Source organism: Miscanthus floridulus, chromosome 17, assembly GCF_019320115.1.
Source record: "Miscanthus floridulus cultivar M001 chromosome 17, ASM1932011v1, whole genome shotgun sequence".
In the NCBI taxonomy this organism is placed as follows: Eukaryota; Viridiplantae; Streptophyta; class Magnoliopsida; order Poales; family Poaceae; genus Miscanthus; species Miscanthus floridulus.
The window spans coordinates 86,336,109-86,355,145 of record NC_089596.1 but is presented as its reverse complement, the minus strand read 5'-3'; the positions used below and the strand labels follow the sequence as shown (position 1 = coordinate 86,355,145).

Genomic DNA, 19,037 nt, shown 5'->3' with positions numbered 1-19,037 from the left:
CTAAATTTTAGTCGATGTTTCATCGAATATTTTGACATATGCATAGAGTATTAAATATAGACTAATTATAAAATTAATTACATAGTTTGCGACTAATTTACGAGACGAATCTTTTAAGCCTAATTATGATTTGACAATGTGGTGCTACAGTAAACATGTGCTAATGACGGATTAATTCGACTTAAAAAATTCGTCTAGTGAAGTACTGACGAATTATGTATTTTGTTTTTTATTAGTATCCGAATACCTCATACAACATTCTTTCAATGCACCTTCTAAATTTTTAGTCACCACGTCCGAACACCACCTGAACCGGTAAACACAGAATATGGCAAGTAGGTTGATGCGCGCATCCTTCCTGCAGTTGCCCTGGGCGGCAGGGGTTTATAAACCCTACCGCAGGGTAGGGGCAGGAGAGACCCGCACGCAGAGGTATGCCGCGACGCAACACGTCGTGCCGGGCGGAGGGTTTTGCCGAGATTTTCCCAAAAAAGGGTATTGCCACCCGCACCGAGAAAAGAAAAGAAAACGATACACACCGCGATAAAAACACACCCTCTCCATCCTCTCCTCTTCTTCCTCCTCCCGTCCGTAGCGGCCCCCGGCTTCCCCCGATTGGCACCCCGGGCGCGGCCCCATCCCCCACCCGGCCCGCCGCCGCGCGCCGCCATGGACGGCCTGCACGGTACGGACGCCTGCTTCTCCCCCGCGAGGGCCATCTCGCCGCAGGTGGTGAGGCCCCCGGCCGGGCCGCCGGACGTAGGCAGGTAAGCCTCGGCGCTTGGGGTTGGGGCGCGGGTTCTCTTGTCTCGGAACAATGAAAAGATTGCTTCTTTGATGTTTTCGGGGCGGCCGTCTGATCTGTCTGTGCCTCGATTTCTCGTCTCCTTTGTGTGGTCGGATTGGATTATTGCCGGTGGCGCAGTCAGTACCTGGCGGAGCTGCTGCAGGAGCACCAGAAGCTGGGGCCCTTCATGCAGGTGCTCCCAATCTGCAGCAGGCTGCTGAATCAAGGTGAGCGGTTCGATCCGAGTGTTGTGAAACGTGCTCTCGTTGGCTTCGTTGCTATGTTTCTTGTGCGGATAGCATTGCTGCGGCTGCGGAGGATTGGATTCCGAACTTCTCTTGCTATTCACCGTGCGATGTAACTGTCCTTTTGGCTGATGAAAACTTCCTCGATGACTGTCTTTCTATTTTGGCTGCTATGTTTTCGGGTCTTTCTATGATATATGAAAAATCTCATTTGCTCTTAAGAGACACAGTGCCTTCTCTTCAGTGGCAGGATATTTTTTTCAAGTTGACATGTCGATGTTATGTGCTAACGCTTGCTTATGGATGCATGATACCAGAAATAATGCGGGTGTCGAATATCCGGCGCCAACATGGTGCTGCTGGGGACTTTGACAGGTTTCCAGCCGCAAGCCCCAACCAGATGCATCCATCACCCCCCATGCCAAACTTTTGTGGAAACGGGTTTAGTCCATGGAATGGGATGCATTCAGAGGTAATTGCTCCAGTTATCTACAAATACACTGCAGTCATCTTCAGCTAGCATACTTGTTTACTCGGTGGCATGGGCTGTAAAAAAAACTTTCGACAGAAGGAGAAGCTATATAAGAGATATAACTAAAATATAAGTTGCTCTGCGTTTTCTGAAGTTATCGAACAAGGGTTAAGATCCATGCCGTATTAATATGCCTGCGCTCATCAAGTTTATCCATCAAGGCTTTCACAAAGTAGAATCGGCTTTCAAAGAGTACGAAGTATGTGGACTCTTATATACTAGATATAAGCCAACCGCTGGTCCTCCACGAACCTTTTTGTTAGTTCGAAGTGGGCATTGCCATCAGTTTCTCTTCCATTTGTGTTGTTAATTCACTTCCCCTCCCCATTTTAACATCCTTTGAATTAACAAGCACCACAGAACTATGTAGTCACTATATCAATGTAACACATGTATCAATCTCTACTCTCCTTAACTTTCTTTTCATCGCGTTATTTCCAAGTATTCGTACTCATCCTTATTACTTAAAAGGTTGCAAATAACCAAATGTAATTGACACTTGGATTATCAAAGATACTGCTAGAACGTAAAAGTCTGCAAATAAACTTATGGTGTTTAAGCACACAACTCCTTAAAAGTGAAAATGGTTTAGTGCAAACCAACAATTGAATTTTTTGTTATCTCCTTTTACCATTTTATTCCTTTTCAATATTACGTTATTTCCATTACCACCAAATTCCCAACCCACCAAGGCAGTATTCTTGTCAATTTCTATCTTTTTTTTTCAGTTCTCTCATTTGTAAGTTGGTGATCAGAACCTGTATCCTAAAACACTTACATCTACAACCCATATTGTCCAGATCATCCGAATATTCTTTGAACTGCACACTTGACATGAAGAGATAGCGTGTCTGCCATATTGAGCTCCATTTTGTAGCAAAATGTTTGGAAAGAACTCAATGAAGCTGCCTGCAATACGTCCAACAAATGCTTGAAAAGAAGCAGTCGTAAATATTTCTATACTGAAAGAAGGTCTGTGCTTAATGTTACATACTCTTAGAGGCAAAAGAGCCCACAGCCTAGTGGTTGCAAGTGCTTTAGTAGCACCTCCAGGTCTTGGGTTCGACTCCCCATGGGAACAAATTTAGGCTGGTTAAAAATATCCCCTCGCCAACAAAGCTGGAGTTCGGGGATTTTCTCGGCCAGCAAGGTTGAGTTCTACTTGGGGATGTCATACCCCCGGCTGGTTGAGTTTTTTTATACACTCTTAGAGGAAATATAAGATCAAACTGATTTTTTTCTTCTTTAACTTAAGTGGAGGATTGATATTATGTACTTGCACAAAAGAACCGATATCTTCTTTTGGTGACTAAAGAATCCATGCTTTACCCTTGTACTGGAGTTGAAATGTGTAAACAAGGGGGACTTATAATTTTAGAAAACAGACCTTTTCAAGCTTGCACCTGTGGCTCAACTAAGTTGTAACAGAATCTTGGACATACTAGAAAAAACATTTGGAAGCCAGAAGGTACTGTTTAAGACTTGTTCGATATGTTTTCTTCTTGGTGGTCAATAGCATTGCCTGTTTCTTTTGATGACAATGTTGCCCTTATGAGTTCTACATCCTATATACTATGTCCAAAGAAGTACATCACCTTAACACTAATGCCATTGATCAGAGAGTAGGTGTTCCACAAGGAGCTATGGGTTGGCAAGGACCCCCACAAAGCCCCGCTTCTTACATTGTCAAGAAGATTTTGCGGTTGGAAGTACCGACAGAAACATACCCTAATGTATGTTTTCATCTTTCGTACTTGCAAGGATAGGTACAACAGTATGACACCAATACTTGAACTTCTTGCTGTTTTTGTACAGTTTAATTTTATCGGCCGTCTTCTTGGACCAAGGGGAAACTCTTTAAAGAGGATTGAAGCCTCTACAGGCTGTCGTGTTTTCATCAGAGGGAAAGGCTCAATTAAAGATTCTGGCAAGGTAAGCATTACTCTAGAATTAGGTGGATATGGCTGTGTACTGTATCTTAAAAATGGCTGCATGATTGTTTTAGGGTTTCATTTTTTAGTAGGCATTGATTTTCTGATTACACTTGAAGGGGATTGTGACGCCTAAGAGGGGGGGGGGGGGGGTTGAATTAGACAACTTAAAATTCTAACTCTAAACTATGACCTCTTTTTCTACCCTTAGCAAAACCTATGCCAAAAGATAAACTATCTAAGTGTGCAACTACGGTTTTGCTAGTGTGTTGCTATCTCTACCGCAAAAGGAGTAATACAATCAATGTAAATGCGGAACCTAAAGAGCAAGGTAGAGATATGCAAACTCTCGTCGACGACTTTGGTATTTTTACCGGGGTATCGAGAAGCGCGCAAGCTTCCCCCTAGTCCTCGTTGGAGCCCCTCGCAAGGAATCCCTCGCAAGGGCCAAGCTTCTTGGGTCTCCGACGTGCCTTCCGGCAAGCCTCTCCCGGATGCTCCCCGCCGTCTTCACTATCAAGCTTCCGGCCGAAACGCCGCGTGTCTTGTTCCCTCCGGTACACGGTGGCGGCCACACCACAAACGCGGTTGGTGTGATCTCGCAAGACTATAAGCCCCTCCGATGTACAACAATGGTGCGCGCAAGCACCAAGTGGTAAGAGGTATGCAAACCTCACTAAACACTAGGCCTAAACCTAAAGCAAGCGCATAAGCGGTGGTCTAATCAACCTAAGCACTTCGCAAAGCACCTACGCTAATCACCTAATAAAACACTAAGCACTATGCAAATATAGATCACTAAAATAGTGTATCAACACCTTTGGTATGTTTCCTCAGCTCCACTCCTATCATTTGGCCGGTTGGGGGTTGTATTTATAAGCCCCACTGAGAAAGTAGCCGTTGGGAATGAAGTCCCGCTTTTCTGCTACTGATCGGACGCTGGAGTCGTCCTGATCGGACGCGTCCGGTCGTCCCGACCGTTGGAGCCGCGAGCAACTGATCGGACGCTGCTAGCGTCCGGTCACTTGCCACCGGACGTGTCCGATCGCAATTTCGCCGCTCTGGAACCTCTCTGTACTCGATCGGACACTGCTGTCCTGCGTCCGGTCGGTTTGCCGCCAGCGTCCGGTCACTTGCTGAGTGTGTTGTCGGACTGATGAATAGTGCCATCGGAGCATCCGGTCGCTTTGCTTGTTCAGCGTCCGGTCGCTGCTGCTGACGCCTACTGTTGTTGAGCCACTGATCGGAGCGTCCAGTCACTTTCCTCCAGCGTCCGGTCACTTCTGTGAGCTCGTTTCTTCACGATCTTGCGTGTAGCTTGGTTCCTATCTTCGTGCTTGGACTTTGCTTGATATCTTGGGTCTTCTCTTGTGCTACTAAGGTCTTGCTTGTGGTGTTGATCATCGGATCATCACGTCGCCTTCGTCCAAGTCACGTCTTGCATCCTATTGAACTACAAAACAATCACTTGCAAATTCATTAGTTCAATCAAACATTAAAATCCAAAGTAAATGGGCCTAGGGTCCATTTTCCTTACAACACTTACTAAGCCTACAATATTAATCTTTGTTATTTTTTCATCTTGTAAAGGAGGAACAACTCAAGGGAAGATCTGGCTATGAACACTTGAGTGAACCCCTCCATATCTTGATTGAAGCTGAGTTACCTGCTAATGTGATTGATGCAAGACTTGCAAAGGCACAAGAGATCCTTGAAGAGTTGTTGAAACCAGTGGTACGCATATGTTTTCTCAATTTCACCTTTCTTTCTGCTTTTGAATCTGCAGCTTATCTCAAACATGTGGCAAAACATCCAAACGTGCCAAAAAGAGAGGTTTTAACAGCTTAGAGTACTTCTCCACAAAGGAATGGACAATTAACTTCTTTGACTTCTGTTTCTAACCATAATTCTTATCGTGTACCTGTGCACAGGATGAATCACAAGACTACTACAAGAGGCAGCAACTCCGAGAACTTGCAATGTTGAATTCGCCACTCCGAGAGGAGAGTCCACATCCAGGTGGTGCTCCTCCTAGTCCCTTCAGTAATGGCGGCATGAAAAGAGTGAAACAATGACACCGCGGAGGCTCGTTCCTCCATCTTGACTCTCCAGCAACCCCAATCCAGTCCATGCCTTCACACCCTATTTTTCCAAGAGCAAGCTTTCATGACGGTGTTGATAGTGTGTGTGACATCCTTTACTGTACTAGCAGGTGAATTTTGATCTCCCATCCCATGTGACATTAACCTTGAGTGACAGATGACTATGCGTAGTGTATCCTCTATGGCTGTATAATTAGAACATTTGATTTATTTGTTACTGGTAATGCTGAGATATAGTACTGTTTACAGTGAACTAGTGTGCCGGTATTTATCTCAATTTTGTTTGCTTTTCAGTGCAACGTATTTGCGAGCTCTTCTCAAATAGTTCCTGGCAAGCAGAAATATGGATCGTATCTGCAGGTGCAGTGGCTACCTACAACTCTACAAGGCTACAACCATGGATTTGAGTTCACTAGATAGTTCAGGCCTCGCTTGGTACTGCCATTTTTTTTTTTTTATCAATTTTCAGGCATCAGGCATTATAAACACTGTTGAGAAAAAGGTGGGCGGTACACCTTAGCAATACCTCATGTTGCGTCTCTACGCTAGAACTGCAACATGGACTCAATCTGGTCCAATTGGCCAGGTTTAGGCAAAGTTTGGCATCCACAGTTTGAGCCAAATAGCCACAAAATTTGGTACGAACTTTCAAACCTTCATGTGCAATGATAATTTGACAAGTGCATATGAAGTTGGGAACATATATATGAGCAACTTGGATGACCCATTAGGTGACGCCATGGTATTTGGAGCCTTGTTGCTGTTATTAATATTTATTAGAGGATAAGTACGGTTGGATTTAGGGACACGACACACTCTACATATCTATATCTATATCTCTTGTAAAATAAAACTCCACTAATGCTATCTCTCTGCTTCCACGTTGTGCCACGTCATCACCATTGTTTTAGTCATTCAATTTTCAGCAGCGATCTCCATCCTGAGCGTTAATTGTGTGTATAACCCCGCTTCTTTTACTTCCACTCTAGCTTTAGGGCCTGTTTGGTTGGGCTTTTGGCTTTGGCTTTTGGTCCCAAAAGCCAAAAGCCTAACTAAATGGGCTGCTTTTGGAGGCTGCTTTTTCAGAAGCAGCTGCTTTTCCGTAGTATATTTTTGAAAGCTGGTTGGACCCTGCTTTTGGCTTTTGGCTTTCTGCTTTTCGAAATTGGTGGAATAAAAAGCTCTTCCATAGTTGTTTTAAGAGAGATAAAGATAGAAGGTATATTTTATACTTGTTTAACCAAACAGCTTTCAGCTTTTCTACAGCTCACAGCCCACAGCAGCTTTCTCACAGCTCACAGCCCACAGCAGCTTTTTCCCACAGTCACGGCTCAACCAAACACACCCTTAATAACTGATGGCAGTGCTACAAAAATGCCCATCAAGAGCCTATCCTTTCCATAATTGCGCCCAGCCATTACAGACCTCACGAAGAGGCACAAACGCACACCCATGGTCCAATCGGTTGCTGCACAAAACTGAAACTGACGCACCAACTATGAGGGCGGTGACTAAAATTTAGGAGGTGTCATGTGATGGTGTCGTATGGAGTGCTCGGATACTAATAAAAAAACAAATTACATAATCCGTCAATACTCCACGAAATGAATTTTTAAGCCTAAGTAATCCGTCAGTAGCATATGTTTACTGTAGCAACATGTTGTCAAATCATGGACTAATTAGGCTTAAAAGATTTGTCTCGCAAATTAGTCGCAAACTGTGCAATTCGTTTCGTAATTAGTTTATATTTAATACTTCATGCATATGTCCAAACATTCGATGGGACAACTGCTAAAGTTTAGGAGGAGAAACCAAACACGCCCTAAGCCACCTTCACATAACTGAAACTGACGCACTCCATCCAGATTGAATGGGAACACGGTAACACTCCATCCAGATTGAATGGGAACACGGTAGGCCATCACCTCGAGTCTCGAGGCAGCAAGTTCAATAGCTTAAGGGCGTCCACAATGACAATTTACAAATAGTTAGCTAGATGAGGTATAGAAATAATAAAAAATAAACACTACAGTGGAGAGTTATGTAAGCTACGAGAGAGATGTTTCTAGGAGATCGTGCTAGCCTAATTATTTGAGAATCGCCAGCTATTTGATCTCTCTCCTTGATAGTCAATGAAATTCTTTCTAGACTAGCTATTCAAAAACCATTGGGACGCCCTAAAGTATTTAGTAACGTCATCTTCGGCTAATCGTCATCACCATCTGCTTACCGCTGCAATGGTCACCGTCTAATCTCGTGCTGCTGCATCTGTGTCCCTTTATACGTGAGCTGATGTCCTCGGAGCCAAGAACTCCTTAGCTAGCAGCAACAGTGACCGTCCACATCCATTACTGTGGATAACAACTACCACCCCGGTAAGCCTTCCTCTCAATTCTCGCTCTAAACGATCTGACGCTGTTGATTTCATTTGTACATCAGAAGGATCTCAGATGGAGATGTACGGAACCTGACACTATGCTGCTTTGCAAGTGCGATGCCTTGACTACGTGGCAATAGGTTAATCTTCTTTTGTCTAAAGATCTTTATACGTTGCTGTAAAATTATTATTCACTGACCCGCATGGTGCACACCATTTTTCTAAGTTGACTAGAAAACCAGGCGCGGCTTTGCCACGCCGTCCTTTTAGCACCTGGCTAGTATGACCCTTAGCTCTTGCTGAATTTTGCAGCTGCATGCCCTTGTAGAATATGTAGAGTGAAAAAGTTAAAGTTAGCTTGACATATAAAACTGTTTATCACCATACATGCGTGTTGCTGGTGGATTTGCGTATCTCCAGCTAGTTATAGTTTAAGTTACAACGACAAAAGAGTGTAACTGCTATCTAGATACTTGTTGCAAAAGAGACGATACATGTAGATTGTAAAAAGACCGTGTTGTCTTGGTTCGGAATAGTAAGTGAAAAGGCAGTTCCTTCTTTTGTGATCCCTGAAATATACAGATAGTAAGAAAGGGTGTTATATATTTTGTTTAATATGTTGCATGTATATAATTGTGATCGTAAAAACCTTATATTTACCTCAACAATCACCTTTCCTTAGTAGTGAATAGTATTGTTTCTTTGATTTGCCACGTTGGTAATCATCAGAGTCACTCTCACTGGCTTCCTGTCAACAAATATTTATCAATGACAGCTATTAAAGGTGGTAGAACTGTATCTTTTGTGACCCTCTTCTAGTAGCTTTTGTAGATGGTATAACTGATTGTTTTCCATGGTTTTTTAATGATGGTTGCTTGGAAGAGAGGATCAATGGTGTCAGTACTCTTGTTGGCTAAAATCCAGACATGTAAACGTTATGACTATTGTTTTAAAAGCAGTGTTAAACTCATTAATTTTATCTACTTGTATGGATTTCAGAAGTTCTTTTATTTAAAAGAAATAGCCAGACTGAGAACAACAGGGATACAAAAAATAAAGTGACTACTGCAAGGAGGTAGCAAACTAAAAAAATCTGCGGTGGTAGTCTAGGATTAAATCTGAAATCTTAGATTTAGATTTGTTTAACCCAATCTTACAATAGCAAACACAAGGATATATTAGATTGGAAAGAAATCTCAATTCGAAATTCTCTATCTAGGAAAATGGATCTCAATTTGAAACCTTCTATCTAGATTTTTTGCCAATCTAATTTGAACGCAGATGTCGGAGCTGGCATCAAAGAGGAACAGCGTCTAAAAATTCTCAACTAAATCAAGGATGCAAAGAAGAATGGGGGAAGATAAACAACACGTACCTTATGCTTTGCAGACGTGATTCTCCTTGCTGGCTCCACACGGACGGCCACCGCACCAGGCCGCTAACGAGCTGAGGAGATGGGGGGCAGAGCAGGGACACTACCCCCACACCACCTATGTGCTGACAGCTGAGAGGCATGGAAGATCTGTGTTCTATGTGGTAGAGAAGATGGAGCTTACGAAGAGAGGGGAAGCGTCGGAACGAGGCTCTTTTTTTGGGAGAGATGGAAAGTCCAATTAGAAACGTTGTTAGCAATGGATGAACATGTGTGCTACATTTAATTAGCAATTGATTAACACATGTGCTGCATTTAAACAAAAATATTGCGTAGTGGAACTGACGAAACGTGCACATATTTGGTGATAGATGAAGCTATATTCTGAGAAAAGAACAGGCAATACTTTTCCATTTGCTTTTGTGTTCTTTTAGTTCAAACTGAATTGGTAGCAAAAAGAAGAACTGAGTTTAGTTTCAGTTTGAAGGCAACGACTAAATGGACACGCAATACTGACACAAAAATAGTTGTGCAAAATGATTAAGTCACTGAATAAATTTTTTACTTGCAATCTTGAAAATTTAAGATGTATACCTAGTATGAAATCTAAATATTGCTGAACGAAAGTGTCTCTGTGCATGACTACCCATAATGGCAGATCCTTGTACTTGCTAATACAAATTGGCTTCAGAAACTAATGGATTGAACTTAGGAATAATGAGATTCATCTATCTATATCATGATTCATGAGTTATATTTTATATAAATCATGCTTAGGATCATGGCACTAAAAAAGTATCATTCTCTAAGCAGAGGAAAATGTACCGGGGCATCACAGAGGAGACAGGGGTTGCTCATGAGATAGCATGAGTTAGAGCTGGAGCTTCCTTCCTCGGGCAAACTATTAGCATTAGCACGATAGATAAAGTGGAGCAGCAACACAGGCATTGTTGTATCATCGTGTAGCAAGTAGCAACCAGTGAGCACTTGCATCTGGAGCGAGCATCAGCCACGCACACACACGCTGAGGGCCTGCAGCGGAGCTATGAGAGGTGTCGCACCCGTCCGCCCATGCGGGATAGCAGGAGATCCAGAGGAGATGGGAGGCGCACCTCGATGGCCGCGGCGGCGGTACCCACCGGGTGCTTGAGAGAGAGGAGAGGAGTCAGGAGCAGGGGCAGAGGCCGAGAGGGAGAGGGAGAGGGAGAGGGAGAGGGTGGAGCGGCGCACCATGGAGGGTAGTGGGTGCCGGGCGGAAGGAGGTGTGGCCGGCTCGCGTGAAAGGTCCTAAGGAACGTGAATAGCCTATTAAAATTTTCTATAATAACACTTAATAAATCGGTTAGATAATTTTAAGACGAAGTAAGTGTTGCGTTAGCCTACTAAAAATGCAAACCACCTACCACAATTCTAATTTATATAGTTTCTATCCACATAATAACTATGACACTACACTAAATTAGTGTGCTCTCAAAAGCTAACTAAAGAGCCACACTAACTAAATTAACAAGCTCTCACAACTAGCTACACTAAAAAGCTTGACAACTAGTTTGAGGTAACGTAAAGAGAGTGAGCAATTTATTTATACCGCCGTGTCGAAGAAGGAGCCAATCAATCACAAGAATGAATACCAATGAAGACCAATCACCTCGGAATCAAATGATGAACACAATGATTTTTTACCGAGGTTTACTTGCTTGCCAGCAAGCTACTCCTCGTTGTGGCGATTCACTCACTTGGAGGTTCACACGCTAATTGGCTTCACACGCCAAACCCTTAATAGGGTGCCGCACAACCAACACAAGATGAGGATCACACAAGCCACAAACAATCCACTAGAGTACCTTTTGACTCTCCGTCGGAAAAAGGTCAAAACCCCCTCACAATCACCACAATCGGAGCCGGAGACAATCACCACCCTCCGCTCAACGATCCTCGCTGCTCCAAGCCATCTAGGTGGCGGCAACCACCAAGAGTAACAAGCGAACCCCGCAGCGAAACACGAACACCAAATGCCTCTAGATGCAATCACTCAAGCAATGCACTTGGATTCTCTCCCAATCTCACAAAGATGATGAATCAATGATGGAGATGAGTGAGAGGGCTTTGGCTAAGCTCATAAGGTTACTATATCAATGCAAATGACCAAAAGTGTGAGCTTCAACCGGCCATGGGGCTTAAATAGAAGCCCCCACAAAATAGAACCGTTGTACCCCTTCACTGGGTACAGCGCGGGGTGACCGGACGCTCCGATCCGATCGACCGGACGCTGGCCCTCAGCGTCCGGTCATGTGATACACGCCACGTGTCCCCTGCTTTAAATACTATTTGTCAGATTTCAACGGTTATTTGTTGACCGAACGCAGCGAACAAACTGACCGAACGCTCAGCCTCCAGCGTCCGGTCGTTTCCAGTAAGGTTCCAGAAACGATTTTCTTTGACCGGACGCGTCCGGTCATGCTTGACCGGATCCTACAAGCGTCCAGTCACTCAGTGACTTTCCTCTGCGCTGCCCGACAACAGGACCGGACGCTGGACCTCAGCATTTGATCAGTCCAAGACCCAGCGTCCGATCGATGACCCACGCTGGCGTCTACGCTGCCACACTTGACCGGACGCGCCGGTCCCTCTGAGACCAGCGTCCGGTCACTCAGTGACCAGCAAGACTAACTTCTTTTCACCTCAAACTTCTTCACCCTTGCTCAAATGTGCCAACCACCAAGTGTATCACCTTGTGCACATGTGTTAGCATATTTTCACAAACATTTTCAAGGGTGTTAGCATTCCACTAGATCCTAAATGCATATGCAATGAGTTAGAGCATCTAGTAGCACTTTGATAACCGCATTCCGATACGAGTTTCGCCCCTCTTAATAGTACGGCTATCAAACCTAAATGTGATCACACTCTCTAAGTGTCTTGATTACCAAAATAAAATAGCTCTTACAATTTATACCTTTGCCTTGAGCTTTTTGTTTTTCTCTTTCTTCTTTCCAAGTCTAAGCACTTGATCATCACCATAGCATCACCATCATCATGTTATGATCTTCATTCGCTTCACCACTTGGAATGTGCTATCTATCTCATGATCACTTGATAAACTAGGTTAGCACTTAGGGTTTTATCAATTCACCAAAACCAAACTAGAGCTTTCAGCGTGACACAGCAGGCGGATTGGATGGGTGGGTTCGCGAGGATTCAAGAGAGCCCGGATTGCTTGCCGCTGACGGCGGCGGCAGGCTACACCGCAGCATCCACCACCTCGTTAGCCGTGCGAGGCAGGTCGAGGGGCGGCTTCTGCCTATCCTGGCGAGCGGCGGAGAGAGCGGAGGCGATGCTGTGGGACTGCGGCTTTCCGAGGTTGGGGATGAGGACCTCGACTGGGTTCATGACTATTCATGGGTGTCTAGGTTTGTGGGTTGATGCGCAACATGCCGAGTTCCCCCGCTAACGGGCTACAGACCCGCCCACCCGCATCGAACGGTTCACGTTGCTAGATGGCTTGATCCGACGGTTAGCCGGCTAACGGGCAACGTGGCCCTATCAGGCGCCCACGGTTTGGTAGCAGGATTCCTATCCTATTAAGATATTGGTATTTCTACAAGAGAAAGGATGGTCTACCTTAATGGATTACTGTTATCTTCTCTTCATGACTATTGTGGCAGAACCTCCTAAATTATAGGGCCCACATGCACTTGTCACTGTCCGACGACCTTTGACAACTATGCATATGTTCCTGGTAACTTAAGAAGTCTATCGGGTGTCCTCAGGGAACCTCGAATCATCCACGATTTCCGAGCAGGATCACATTACAGAGTCATTGCAGTATTACAATATTTATTCAAATTTATACATCAGTGTAAAAAAACAGCAGAAGTCTTACGATAACTTATTTTACAAACCAGTGGTTTCAACCTTACAAACTAAGTTCGATAATTAATACAAAATGTAGTAGTGGAGTGGCATTATAACATAATACAAAACACACAATAAAACTACCCTGCCCAAGGGCCACACATTTACTTCTCATCGTCAGATCGAACAATAGTCATGCAGCACGATCCAAAACAGATCTGCTCATGAGGCTCACCTACAACAAGGGTCAACGAACCCTGAGTACAAAAGTACTCAACAAGACTTAACCAAAATAAGAACTGATAAACTCAGGAATGCAGGCTCAGGGATTCAAGGTATGGCTTTAACAATAACCAAAGTTCTTTTTGCGTAAATGTTCTTTAACAAAATTCTTTATTTTGACATTTAAAACTTCATAAATTCATATACAAAGATGACACGATCCGTATTAAGATCATGAAACTTCATACACAACACTTTCTCAAACCACTTTAAGTTTCAGTTATTATCTACGATGATGAACAGAGAAGTGAGTCTCCATAACCGAGGAGCAACGACGATTCGAACCGATTATAAACCCAGCTGGGAATTCCAGACCACACGACATATGCAGGTCCCCGACCTACATATACCAACCTACCCTCGGATCCTCTAAATAAGAACGGGTCTGCGCCACCCGAGAATACAGTACTCCACCAATCTAGCCCATTGCCACGTGGATACACGCTATTCCTGCCATCTCTCCACTCCCAGTGCGTGAGTAGCCATTCTCGTAATAGAATGACCAAGTTAAGGCTTACCGAATTATGTGGTTAGTACTACAAAGTCTCACCGCACATAGTTCAACAACGGACGGACCTTAATCGACACAGGCGAAAAGAAGCCGCTCACAAGACCTCCATGTCTTGTGGCTCTCACACACCGAATTCGCCTGGTCTAGATTTATTACTACACATGCTCATATCACATGATAACATAAGTAACCAAAGATTTATTTAAAACCTACAGGCGACAGGTAATCACCCGACTTTGATCTGTCTAAGCATGGCTAAGCATAACTAGACATTTACGACGTAAAACTGGTAACAAGGTAGATACGGAAAAACAATGTTGGTAATGCACCAATTAGGCTTTTACTTAACTCCTGATCACTTAATGCAGTATAGAAAAGCAAAAGTGAAATTAATTTGTAAAACACAAGGTAGGGTTGTATGCATCCGGGGCTTGCCTTCGTTGACGGAAAAGTCCGGTTCCTATGACGTTCCACAAGTATTCGATCTGACCTCAACAGACGGATTAACCTCCTCCGCAACTTGATTAACTACCACGTGTTCACCTTCATTCAGTACACGTAGTAACAATGCCATGTTTAACATGATGCGGAATACGAAACATGACTCTCGATGATGGATGCAAAAGTTAACAAGTGGAATACAACTTTCCTTCGCGGTACAGTTACAAGTCAAACTAACTAAACCTTTTTGTAACACCTAATTCAATTGCCAAAGATCATTAGCAACTAATGACCCAAGGACATCACTCAATCAAAAATTCAAACAAAACCTAAATCACTAAAGGTTACTATTTGCTTTTATGAATTAATTAATTAATTAAGAATTATGAAATAAATCAACTTGTTCCAATTGACCTCAAAATTTTTGTAAATGTTCATCACATGATAACTAAGTGGAAAAACAATTTTCATAATTTTTGGATACATAAATAAGCCTAGAAAAATCATGAAAACTCATTTATTAATTAATTAAGCAATTTTTATCACATTCAAAAAGTACTGAAAAACAACATTTAATATTTTTCTTAAATAATATACATCACAGAGAGGTCACACAAAAATTTTCATAATTTTTGGAGCTCTAAATAATTCTACACAAAAATAACAAAAGCATACACTATTCATTCATTTTAGAAAATAAAAAAAAATCCATTTGAACGCTGAGTCACTGACATCGGGTCCCGCCTATCATCTTCAACCTCCGACTTTGACTCCGGTGACACGCGCGCTGACCGGCGATTCCTCGCCGCCGGTGAGACCAACGACGAAGGCAAAGGCGCCACGGTGATCACCACAACAAGGCGCAACGATAGGTGGCACAACCGAGACCAAACGCGGCTAGAACCGAGCACTACACCGGCCATGGCAGCTCGGCCGAGCAGGATACGGTGGCACCGCGGCGTTCAAGCAACTAGAGCTTGCTAGAGCTCTCTAAAACTACTCGAGAAGCAATAGAAGCTCACCATAAACGTGTTAGAACGTGCGGTAGACGATGAGCAGCAAGGGTGGCGTCAGACGACGGTGACAGCAACGACGGCGATGGCAAGCTCGACTCCTGGTGACTACAACGAAGGGATGGTTCAATCAAAAGGTCACAGAGGACCATGGTAACACGGTGAAGCAGAAGGGCTACAAATCAAGGACGGATACGCACCGTGGAGCACTGGCCACGGTGAGGCGAACGCGACGGCGACGCTACCGGCCGTGAGGAAGAAGAGCACGCACAGCAGTTTCCTGGCGAAATCAAGCTACAAAAGCAGGTCGGTTGGATGCGCAAGGAGCAGGCAAAGCCGTGACGGGCTATAGCTGCGACTAGCAAGCACTAAGATGACGGCGCAAGCTCAACGGAATTGGGCGGTGGCGACGGCAAAAGCAGAGGAAGAAGAAAGGAGATGAACGGCGATGGCTTAGGCTAAATAGCGCGGCTTAGAAGCAAGGAGAAGCCACGCGGAAGCCTTCACCACGCCAGCGTGATGCCAAAGACGGCCACCACGCGCCTGGAACGCCGAAGAAGATCGCCGGCCATGTAGCTTAGGCGGTGAACACTGTTTACAGTAATTACAGAATTGTCTTTCGCTTTCAAAGCCAAATTACTCCCAAATTTGTGTAACAACTCAAAAATCTCCAAATATAAAAGTTGTTCAAAATCAAAAGTTCTACAACTTTGCTTTTATAACTATCCCCTAATTCAGTCTACATTTTGAAATGAAAATTTGAATTCGAAAAGGGGATATTTAAGGAATTTCGCCTTTTCAAATTACTTCAAATTTTACTAAACAACTTGGAAAACTCCAAAAACCAACTTTGTACAAATTAACAAGCTCTACAATTTTTCTTTAAAGCTCAACCCGAAAATGTCCTTAAATTTTGAAATGAGTTTTCAGGGTAGAATTTAAGTGCTGAAAATCAGGGTTTTCTCGAAAATTCAAATCCAAACCAATTTTTTAACTTGATTCAAACAATTCAATTCAACACTTATAACATAAATGTAAACTTGTTTTAGTGAATGCATATCAAAGTTTGTAATATAACCAATGCCTTGCAATGCATATGATGACATGTCCTATTTTTAATATTTAAACACCCGGGGTGTTACAATCCTTCCCCCTAAAAGAAATCTCGCCCCGAAATTCAAAGCCATAGGGTAAGTAATGGAAAAGGAAATGAGTCAGTCCAAAAACATCCAAAACTTGTCCATAAAACAACTGAGGTTCCTTTACAAGTATGATTCTTAACACCCAGCTCAACTAACATTACTCTATATTGACGCAAGAAACTCTAGAAATTTTTCTAATAAGTAATCTTCTGATTCCCAAGTAGCTTCTTCTTCTGAATGTTGATTCCATTGTATCTTGTAGAACTTGATTGTCCTTCTTCGAGTAACACGATCTTTCTGATCCAAAACTCGGATAGGATATTTGGAATAAGTCAAATCTGGTTCAAGTTCCACTCCTTCAACCTCAACATTCTGCTCAGGCACTCGGAGACACTTCTTCAATTGAGAAACATGGAACACATCATGCACAACTGCGAGATGTTCTGGTAATTTCAAGCGATATGCCACTTTTCCATACCTCTCCAAAATTTGAAATGGTCCAATATATCAAGGTGCCAACTTGCCTTTAACACCAAAACGGGTAACTCCCTTTATTGGTGATACTTTCAGATATACAAAATCTCCTTTGTTAAACACCAATGGTCTACGTCGTCTATCTGCATAACTCTTTTGTCGGGATTGAGCTACCTTCAAATTACTTTGTATTTGCTTAACCTTGTCTTCTGTTTCTTTCACAAGGTCAACCCCAAAGAACCTTCTTTCTCCAGGCTTAGACCAACTCAACGATGTTCTACATCTACGACCATAGAGTGCTTCAAATGGAGCCATTCTAATGCTTTCCTAATAACTATTGTTGTATGAGAACTCGGCCAAAGGTAAGCATTCGTCCCACTTATTGGAATAGTTAAGGACACAACACCTTAACATATCTTCAAGCACTTGATTGAGTCTTTCAGTTTGTCCATCAGTCTATGGATGATAAGCTGTACTATACAGGAGCTTGGTACCCAATGAAGAATGCAACTGTTTCCAAAAGCTGGAGACAAACTGTGTACCCCTATCGGACACAATAGTCTTGGGTACTCCATGGAGACTCACAATTCGCTCTAAATACATCTTGGCATACTGTATAGTGGGATATGTATTCTAGACTGAAAGAAAATGTGCTGACTTAGTTAGTCGATCTACAATAACCCATATTGAGTCAAATCCCTTTGATGTCTTAGGTAGACCAACAATAAAGTTCATACTTATGTCCTCCCACTTCCAAGATGGAATAGGTAATGGTTGTAATTCACCAGCAGACCTCAAATGTATAGCTTTCACCTTTTGACAAGTATCACACTTTGCTATGTATCTAGCAATCTTTATTTTCATTTTAGTCTACCAAAATCTTTGTTTCAAGTCATGGTACATCTTGTTGCTTCCCGGATGGATAGATAACCTAGTAGCATGTGCCTCTTCTAGAATTGACTGCCGCAACTCAGGAACCTTTGGTACCACCAGGCGATCCTTGAACCATAACACACCTTCATCATCTATGCTGAAGCATTCTGCTTTTCCATTCCTGACCCTTTCTTTGATATGGGCTATACCCTTGTTTTCTTTCTGAGCAACAATAACTTGATCTCAAATAGTGGTTTCAACAATTATGTTGGTCAAACTACCTTGTTAAATTACTTCTACATTCAACTTCTCCATTTCTTGACATAAAGTCAAATCCATTGTTCTCACTGCCAGACAATTGCAATAACTTTTGTGACTGAGGACATCTACAACTACATTTGCTTTTCCAGGGTGATAAGGCACTTCCAAGTCATAATCCTTAATCAATTATAACCATCTTCTCTATCACATGTTCAACTCTGACTGAGTAAAGATATACTTTAAGCTCTTGTGGTCTATATAAATATAGCACGTATTACCAAGTAGGTAATGCCGCCAAATCTTCAGAGCATGGACCACAGCTGCTAACTCTAGATTATGAGTCAGATAGTGTTCTTCATGTTGCTTAAGTTGCCTAGATGCACAGGCAATGACTCGGCCTTCTTGCATCAACACACATCCAAGACCAATACCTGAAGCATCATAATAAACATCAAACGGCTTCTCGATATCAGGTTGGGCTAATATTGGTGCAGTAGTCAACAGTCTCTTCAAAGTCTGGAAAGCCTCTTCACAATCAGATGACCAGACAAACTTGACTTGGTTCTTCAACAATTCAATTATGGACTTTGATACTTTAGAGAAATCTGGAATAAACCGACGGTAATACCCCACCAATCCCAGAAAACTCCGAACTTGATGAACTGTGGTTGGCGGTTTCCAATCAAGCACATCCTTCACTTTGCTTGGATCAACTGCAACACCTTCAGCTGACAAGACATGTCCAAGAAATTGTACTTCCTTAAGCCAAAAATCACACTTGCTGAACTTGGCATATAGTTGATGTTCTCTCAAGCGGGTCAGAACAATTCTGAGATGTT

The 19,037-nt window shown here is 43.0% G+C and overlaps 1 protein-coding gene and 1 long non-coding RNA gene across 3 annotated transcripts; one reads left to right on the top strand and one right to left on the bottom strand.

Moving 5' to 3' along the window:
- The first annotated feature begins 513 nt into the window (after positions 1-513).
- On the top strand, positions 514-6,316 carry LOC136517023 (KH domain-containing protein SPIN1-like). 2 transcript variants are annotated; one of them, XR_010774168.1, is made up of 8 exons: positions 514-767; positions 926-1,014; positions 1,350-1,504; positions 3,184-3,297; positions 3,380-3,496; positions 5,086-5,229; positions 5,427-5,707; positions 5,892-6,316. XR_010774168.1 is itself a non-coding variant. In XM_066510536.1 (7 exons), exons 1-7 carry the CDS (start codon positions 670-672, stop codon positions 5,568-5,570), a joined length of 861 nt encoding a protein of 286 aa, XP_066366633.1. In that variant the 5' UTR covers positions 514-669; the 3' UTR covers positions 5,571-5,853. The 2 variants fall into 2 exon arrangements, 1 of the variants encoding a protein (XP_066366633.1); XM_066510536.1 differs by lacking the exon at positions 5,892-6,316 and having other exon boundaries at positions 5,427-5,853.
- Positions 6,317-8,251: 1,935 nt separating this feature from the next.
- On the bottom strand, positions 8,252-10,539 carry LOC136518983 (uncharacterized). The gene is made up of 3 exons (XR_010774663.1): positions 10,172-10,539; positions 9,350-9,559; positions 8,252-8,543 (listed from the first exon to the last, which is right to left on the bottom strand). It is a non-coding gene; the product is annotated as an uncharacterized lncRNA (long non-coding RNA).
- Positions 10,540-19,037: the final 8,498 nt, after the last annotated feature.